Here is a 9028-nt window from a genome sequence, read left to right on the forward strand (position 1 = left end):
AAGGTAAAGCCACAACACATTTCCACTTTACATTCGACAAAAAAAACTGCTGTGTTTTAGATTTCACTGAATAATTGCTACTGTTTCTCAAAATTTATCTTAAAAGGCCATAGAGGCCCACCATCCAGGAGAGAATTCTAAAAACAAAACCACTTATTATTTATATCCAATCTCATTCCAAAAAAGAAAAAAACAATTTCTGACACATAATTTCCTATCTGCTCCAATGATGTGGCTCCTTCAGCCATGAGTTGATGTAGAAAACACCCAAAGAATAAAGAAGACATGCGAACATCTGCTCGGAACAACCACCGCACTGCCTCCGCAGGCTACTCACCCTCACCGGGGGGCTCCAGGCTTGCGCCCGCGGCTGGGGTCCACCCTGTGAGCTCGGGCCATCTTTGGGGCTGCAGGTGGCCACAGCACTGCTCTGAGCCCTCAAGGCGCTGGTGCAGTTGGTGCCACTGCCCCCCACAGGGCCGGGCTTCCACGGCCGCTGCTTGATGCCGTCCAGAAGTCTGACCAGCAGGATGTTGCTCGGAAGCTGCTCCACACCCGAGCCAACCAGAGTCCGGCACTCGGGACATCTGAGTTCATTCCGGGAACCGACGATGCCCAGCAAACAGCGTTTACAGAACGTGTGCTGGCAAGGTAAGACCTTGGCAGAGGCATCCAGCCGCTCCAGGCACACAGGGCACTCCAGCAGATCCAGCAGGGCCGACTCATCCATCTTCCTCTAGTTCACCCAGGGAAACGCAGCAGTGACACGCATACTTGTGTGCAGCTCTCAAAGTGCCTCATGTAACATCCATGTCAGACGCTGCTCTGGGGCCCCCGGGGAAGAGGAGGGAGAGACAGAGAAGGAGCACCATCACTGGGGGGTAAAGGCACAAAGAAGAGCCAGGAACCCAACAGCACACAGAAGTGCTTCCTGAGAGGACCAAGCTTAGCTTTGGAATACATGGCGCCTGAGCTCCAGAGTCAACAACTGGAAACAAAATAGGCTTTTTAAGCAGTTCACACTAAATCCGTGAAGACATCCAGTTCACCGTGCTGGAACAGCTATCAAGTACCACAGGGGACTCTTACCATAAACAGGACTTATGAAATGCAATAGAAACATAATTTCTCTGGCTCTCAAAATGAAACCTGAGGCCTTAACTAAGTCGTTAACTTATCTGAGAAGGTGAAAGTGGCAAATGAACTGTTTCCTCCACCTGAAATTCCTTTTAAATCCAACCAAGTTCCCCAGCATTCAAGCCACTTTGGTGGTTAAGAAACCACTCCTTGAGTGGTTCGCTTGTGGCAAATGATCCCAGTATTAAATACATATGTTTCTTCGCTGGTCTTAAAAATAGAATTGTTTAATCTTGCCCAAGGAAAACGAGATGAAGGCTGACAATTCTAAAGGACACACTGAAGATGGGCCTGAAAGCAGCTCAAATATAAACGTACCGCCCTTCAGGGCAGCGGCTGACAAACTCGGAAGCGATTTCTGAACGGCCTGTGCTAATCCCATTCAGAAAATCTGGCAAAATTATCACCCAAAGAATTTGAGAATGGAATGCTGGACTGGGAACCGCGAGCAGAATATGAAAATGGGGCCATTCAGGAAAAAGCATTCAGAAAAGAGCCTGCACCGCTCTCCTCGACCCCTGGTTCAGTGTAGGCGTGCCCAGGAGAGCCAGGTGACGGTGTGGATGCGGGCGGGGGCCTGGCCGTCGCTCCGGTCGCCGCTGGTACTGCGGGCCCGCGTGGACGCCGGGCCAGGTGCCCGCGCCGCCAGTGTAGACGCTCCCGCGACCAGAGGCAGGGGGCCGCCCTTGCAGACGCCGCGGCCAGGTGCCCAGGGCGGCCCTCGTCGACGCCCGGGGCCAGGTGCTAGGGCCGCCCGCGTAGACGCGCTCCGGGGCTGCTGCTAGGGCCACCCGCGTAGACATCCCGGGGCCAAGTGCCGGGGGCCGCCCGTGTAGACGCGCCCCAGGGCTGCTGCAGGGGGCCGCCCGCTCAGACCTCGCGCCCCGGCCGGCGGCCGGGAAGGCAGGGCCGGGCCGGGTGGGTCCACCCGCCGCCTGGCCGCCGCCCCGGGCCTGGCCGGACAGGAGCCCCGCGCCCTCGGGAAGTTTCGGGTCTCAGGAGCGCCCGCAGCGCCGCGTCGCCAGGTCCGCCCGCCGGGCGTCCAGGCGCCCGCCGCCGCAGTGCCCGGGGCCGGCCGGCCGACCCTCTCCAACCTGGCCCGGGGGGCTCGGGGCTGGGGGCTCGGGGCGGGGGGTGGGGGGGTCCTACCTCAGCGCGGCGCCCTCTTTGTCCGCACGCCCCGCGCTCTCCCGCTCGCCCGCCTCGGACGCCGGGCAGCTCTGGGCTCCGCTCGTCGCCCGCGCGCTCCCGCCGCCGCCGCCGCCTGCCTGGCCCGGGGAGGGGGAGGGGAGGGGGCGGGGCCGGGCGGGAGGGGGAGGAGCGCTGGAGAGAAGGGGCGGGGCCGGGCGGGAGGGGGAGGGGAGGGGCGGGACCGGGAAGGAGGAGGCGGGAGATGGGCGGGGCCTGGAGGGCGGGGCTGGGCGGGAAGGGGAGGTGCGCGGGATGGGGCGGGGCCGGGAAGGAGGAGGGGGAGGGGAGGGACGGAGAAGGAGGAGGGAGAGGGAGGAGGAGCAGGGAAGGAGGGAGGAGGGGCAGGGACGGAGGGAGGAGGGGCAAGGAGCGCCGCCCGCCCTCCTCCGGCGTCGGGGCCCTGCTGGGGGCCGGGGGCCGGGGCGGGTCCCGGGAAGGGCCGTGAAGGGGACTCGAGCGGCCGCCGCAGAGGCTGGGAGAGAGGTCTAGGAGGGACGCGCTGGCCGCAGAGGAGGCGCGGGCGCCGCTGGGTTCCTGGACACAGACCCTACCGCGAGCACTGGGACCGGGCCAGGACCCGGAAAGCGGGGCGGGCGGGAAGCCCAGCCCTGGACCCGGGGTCAGCCTGGCCGGAACCAGCCCCGAGGCCTCTGCCTACCTTCGCTCCCCCCACCCCCGCACACACCTGTAACGCCAGACACACACCTGTTAACCGAAAGGTCCTTTGAAAAAACGTCGTGCACAGGCGTGGGGGGTTGTTTCTCATACTCAGTTTAGAGGGAAGATAAGTTAAAATTTTGTCATTGATCTCAAAATTGTCATTTTATTTGCATTACCGTCCACTCAACAAACGTTTTTCCCAGCTACCCTTCCTCAAAGGTGTGCAGAATATAAGGAGAAGTGGGGACACGTACTCCTTTGCGAGAAACCGCTGTCTGCCCTTCACCCAGCCCAACCCTCTTAAGGGAGTCCTTAAGGGTCCTCTAAGGTCCGGCTGGGGCCACGGCAAAATCACTGCGGACAAACGAGAACCACCCGAGTAAGGACACGCCGTGACCCTGCAGTCACCGCTCTCTCACTGACTGCGGTCACTGCTTGACGTTTGAGATACGGTCAGGTCCTCACTGCTGCCCTGTCCACTCCCTCCGCGGGGGTGTTAGTCGCTCAGTCGTGTCTGACTCTGTGATCCCAGGGACTGTGGCCCACCAGGCTCCTCTGTCCATAGGATTTTCCAGGCAAGAATACTGAAGTGGGTAGCCATGGATGGAACCCACTTCTCCTACAGTGCAGGCAGGTTTTTTACCATCTGAGCCACCAAGGAAGCCCGTTCTCTCATTAGCTTTGCGCTAACGGTTGAATATGCGGACAGTCTACTGCATGAATGCCAGGAAGGACAGGCCACTTGCCCTCCATTAGAAGGGAGTGAATACACATACAGAAGATGGATAAACGAGGTCCTGCAGTACAGCACAGGGAGCTGTTTGGTATTCTGCGATAAACCACCATGGAAAAGACAACTTAAAAAGGGTGTCTGTGTATGTGTAATAGAATCACTTTGCTGTACGCAGAAATTTACACACCACTGTAAATCACCCATACTTAAGTTTCAAACTATTGATTAAAACAAGAAGTGAGCAACGTCAAAGGTGATGAAAGATGTGCAGAGAGGCAAAATCAAGCAGCAGAATGAGGGAGCTATGGAAATGATTTGGTTTTGAGCATTGCTGATTTCAAAGCAAACTAAGTTATTTCAAGTTGTTCATAACACACTGAATTGTAAAATGTAGATACTATTTGAAAATGTTTCATTTTTAGCTCCTAGAATGTGTATTTATCTGACAAATAAATGTAAACCTTAATAAGAAAAAAAATAACTACCTAGTTTGGAACAGTAAAAACATCTGCATATAATAAAAAATGAAGTGAACAAATATATACCTGCATTTGAGTTGAGAAAGACAAGGGGGGACATGATCAGAACAGACCAGTTTTAAACCACTAATCCACCAAGTCACCCTGAAAGTGACTACTTAGTCTATCAACTTCTGCATCTGCAACATGTTGGGTGAAGGGAAGGCTGATCGGACAGTTACAGTCAGTAAGTAGGTAAATATTACATGTCACTTATGGTTATTAAAACCAAAACTCAGACAGGTTCACTCACCACAGCTAGCCACTTTGGACTGAGACTCAACCTCATGTCTAGATTCCAAGTCCAGTTTCTTCCTGCTGTGCCAAGGATGTCTCTCGAAGATCACCTCAGGCACACCTGAGCGTGCTGTGTGACCTACAAGGGAAAGCTGACACTTAACCAGGTAATGACTATGGAGACCAAAGGGCAATTATGTTTTATTTTATTCTTGTTTTAGTTACTTGTTTGTATTTAGAGAACAGTACACAAGGTCCGGGAGGAGGAGGGCATGGCAACCCACTCCAGTGTTCTTGCCTGGAGAATCCCATGGACAGAGGAGCCTGATGGGCTACAGTCCATTGGGTCACACAGAGTTGGACATGGCTGAAGCAACTTAGCATGCATGCATGCACGCGCACAAGGCCCTGAGTGGAATGGTCCAGCTTTTGAAACTCTAGACCAGAAAATGCCTAGCTGCACCCCTTATCAAGGGCTTCCCTGGTGGCTCAGTGGTAAAGAACCTTCCTGTCAAGGCAGAAGACTCTGGTTCAATCCATGGGTGGGGAAAATCCCCTGGAGGAGGAAATGGCAACCCGCTCCAGTATTCCTGCCTGGGAAACCCCATGGACAGAGGAACCTGGCAGGCTGCAGTTCACGGGGTCGCAAAGAGGTAGACAGGACTTAGTGACTGAAAAACAGCAACCCATTATGAAAGACCTGGAGATTGTTTGGGATACAGGGATGAAAGATGTTCACACAATTCCAAAAGTGTCACCTGGGACACTGGTGACACAAATGGCTCAGTTCTTTCAATATCCCTTCTGCTCATTCACTCTGTTTTTAGAACACAATTCTTTCATTAGTTTGAATTATTCCAACATGTACAGTAAAGCTTTAGGTCAATTATTTGAACTTCTTGAGCCACCGTCCCTCTGTCAAATGGTGGGGGGGAAAATCATACCTTTCCTAGACTGTTGTTGAGCATTCTGTGAGGCAGAGCCCTGGTTCTTTATAACTTGTACATCTCTTTTATAGTAAGGTATCATCATTATCTTTATAATCACCTTGGAAAGTTATACTTGGCAAAATCCTTTCTTCCAAGGGTCTTTAAGAAGTCTGCAGCAACATTAATAACTGTAAAATTCTGTCAAGAGAATAATATAGGTGAAACGAGGGTTAGGGAAAGAAAAACACGTTCATCTGACCATTTCTGGGAACTGAACCTGAAGGAGAGGATGTACACATGATATACACATGGCCCCTATGACTCTGAGCAGATACATGAGAAATAAACACGCCCTGACATGATAATGATAGCTGGGATTCATACAGTTCTCATCCAACCAAGACTTCAAAGTGTTATCCCAAACACTATCTCATTCGTCTTCTCAGCATCCCTCTGAAGTGGTGAAGACAGATATAATCATTCCCCAGTTGCAGACGGGAAAAGATGAGGTGTCGAGAAGCTCCTGCTGGCAGTGATGATGCTTTGACACAAGTCAGACTCTTCCATTCCCCATCCAGCATGCTCTTTATTGAGCTCTGGTATACATGCTTACACATACAGAAACATGTGTGTCTGCTCACCAAGTTCCTTCAAAACCAATCCCTCCTCCGACCCTCCTACACCGTCAGCGGGAATGTAAAATGGTGTGGCCACTGCGGAAAACAATGTGGAGGTTTCTTAAAACACTAAAAATAGAAGTACCACAAGACCCAGCAATGCCACTCCTGGGTATTTATCGGAAAAAAATTAAAAACCCTGATTAGAAAAGATACACGCACCCCAGTGTTCACAGCTGCACTATTTACAATAGCCAAGATATGGAGCAACATAAGTGTCCATTGACAGATGAATGGATAAAGCCATGAAAAGAATGAAATTTTGTCATTCACAAAACATGGATGGACTTGGAGGTGAAATAAGTCAGAGAAGGACAAATACTGTGTGATATCACTTATATATAGAATCTAAAATATACACAAACTACTGAAGATAACATTAAAAAAAAGGAACAGACTCACAGATACAGAGAACAAACTAGTGGCTACCATTTGGGCAAGGGAAGGGGGAAGAGGCGTTATAGGTGGAGAAGATTAAGAGGTACAAACTATTCACTATGAAATAAACTATAGGGATATATTGTACAACACAGGGACTATAGCAGAATCTTATAATAGCTATAAATAGAATGCTAGTTGCTCAGCCGTGTCCAGCTTCTTGTGACCCCATGGACTAAAGCCTGCAAGGCTCCTCTGTCCATGGGATTCTCCAGGCAGGAATACCGGAGTGGGTTGCCATTCCTTTCTCTAAGGGACCTTTCCAACCCAGGGATCAAACTCAGGTCTGCCTCATTGCAGGCAGATTCTTTACTGTCTGAGCCACCAGGGAAGCCCTTTATAAAATTATGAATCACTGTATTGTATACCTGTAACATATAATATTGTATATCAGCTATATATGTTATATACTATAAAAATATTGAAGCCTCATGTGACCAGACTTATTTAAAATTGAAACGAATCAAAATTCAGTGATGTCTGATGGGAAACACTGTAAAGACAGAAACTAATTCTCCCAACATAAATATATTAAAAAAGCAAGTTGTTGTGCACCATTAGTTACCACCTCAGAAAGTTAAAGTTACAGAATATTAATACTTCAGTAATTCCACAAGAATATAATAACCAAAGAGATACTTTGGAAATGATCCAGGTGAGGCAAAGTTGTACTTGACATATTTACTATTACTGTGCTAACAGTTCTTATCTATGTTTATTGACATTTAATGACAAATTGAAAACCTACATAACTTTTTCAACCACAAATGTTTGTGCAATTTCCTAGATTTTCCCATTTGATTTTTAAGTTTTGTGGTTAAACAAAAAGCTTGTGAGATATATTCGCTAAAAGCAACTTCCTTTGACTCATAATAAATATTTATTACAGGAAAAAAAAAACTAATTCCTCCTCCAGTTATCATGGTATTGGTAAATACCAGCATGATGTATCCAGTGTTTAAACTAGGAACCCATGGGTCATGGTGTTTTTTCCCATTTCTTCTCCATCAACAAGTCTGCCAGCTACCCGCCCCCAAATATATTTCAGTTTCTACCTACTTGCCTTTGCCTTCTTTGCACCTTTACTTCAACCGTCACGGGTCTTGGCCTCTGGCCCTGCTCGTCAGCCTCCCGGCCTCCGCTCTTGTCTCCACAGTCTGCCCTGGATGTAGTAGTGACATTCTGAGCAAGTGGCAACAAATGTATGTGTGCAAGTTCACTTAGTTTCTCAGTCGTGTCCAGTTCTCTGTGATCGCGTGGACTGTAGCCTGCCAGGCTTCTCAGTCCGTGAGATTCTCCAGGCAGGAATATGGAGTGGGTCGTCTTCCTCCAGGAGATCTTCCCGACCCAGGAGTTGAATCTGTCTCCTGCATTGGCAGGTGGACTCTTTACCAACTGCACCACCTGGGAAGCCCCAATTAAATATTTATCTCCAACCTAACTGCATAAAGGACACCTAAGGGTGATGGAATTACCATGTAGAAAGACAGGGGTCCTGGGGCACCACAGTTGTCAGGAAACAGGACTCTTGGCAGCTCAGAGAAGGCAAACCCAGAGGGGCTATTTTGGTCTCAGGAGTGGGAAGATGCTGCAAACTCCACTGTCTGGCAAAAAAATTCAAGCAGATGGAGTATTCACAGGCCCCTCCCCGGGACTTCAGCTCAATCAGGATGGATGCTGGGGAGCGAGGCCGAGGAGTGGGTGGGGAATGGCACCTTCCTCCAGCCTCCCTGAGACATCTGAGGAGCTGCCTGACTGGGGAGTCGCCGGGGCTCTATAAGTGCCTCTAATCCTGACCCAGGCTTCGGGGATGGGTCCTGAGTTTCAGTGCAGCCAGAATCACCGACAGAGCTCCTTCAAAATGCAGGCTTCCAGCCCGTCCCTAGGGATGCTCTCCTACCAGGACCAGCACGGGTTTGGGAATCACACAGTTATAACAAACTGACACTAGGCCCGCAGTTAAGGAAGGACCGATCTAGTCACCCAGAGCTGAGCAGGGAAGCTAGGCCCTCGAGGGCCCTCTGGGCTTTGGTTAATAAAGCCAAGGAAGCGTACAGGAGCTCCAGCCAGTGCCGGTTTGCCGCAGTAACAGGAAGGACCCGCGTGTCGCAACCTACCTTCATTCTGGTCTCCTTTCTGCCTACCCACCCCACTGTCCATGGCTTGGTCTCTCCTCTTAATAAAAGCTGCACAGATTTTTATATAAAGGATATCAGTTAATAAGGGAGTCAAATATTAGCTTTCCCAGAGAAACACGCATGGCTACCCTGAGTTAACTCAGGACCCAGATGTGGTCCAGGGTCATCCACATTAAGCCTCAGAAGGTCCGGCAGCTTATACTGTGAAATGTCACTGTAAGCATGCCAGAGAGACTGCTGACCCAAGTTCAAACATAAACGTAACTTATCTGAAGAAAATGTACTAGGATGTCTTTCTTTCTGTGAAAAATACTTTCTCTTGTTAAACTCCATTTTCACTTAGAAACTTTAAACCTTGAAGTGATCTTTT

At 50.3% G+C, this 9028-nt stretch overlaps 1 protein-coding gene across 3 annotated transcripts in view; it reads right to left on the reverse strand.

Moving 5' to 3' along the window:
- SH3RF1 (SH3 domain containing ring finger 1) overlaps positions 1-2411 on the reverse strand; it is a 150776-nt gene extending 148365 nt beyond the window's left edge. For 2 of the 3 annotated variants that reach the window (XM_065907955.1, XM_065907953.1), the window contains exons 1-2: positions 2287-2408; positions 338-825 (exon numbers count right to left, since the gene is read on the reverse strand). In XM_065907955.1, the coding sequence (XP_065764027.1) occupies positions 338-730 (393 nt within the window). In that variant the 5' untranslated portion in view covers positions 731-825; positions 2287-2408. Of the gene's footprint in view, positions 1-337; positions 826-2286 lie in introns of all 3 variants that reach the window. The other variant, XM_065907954.1, reaches the window with a different exon arrangement.
- Between the last annotated feature and the right edge of the window lie 6617 nt (positions 2412-9028).

This window comes from Muntiacus reevesi, chromosome 17, assembly GCF_963930625.1.
Source record: "Muntiacus reevesi chromosome 17, mMunRee1.1, whole genome shotgun sequence".
Lineage (NCBI taxonomy): Eukaryota > Metazoa > Chordata > Mammalia > Artiodactyla > Cervidae > Muntiacus > Muntiacus reevesi.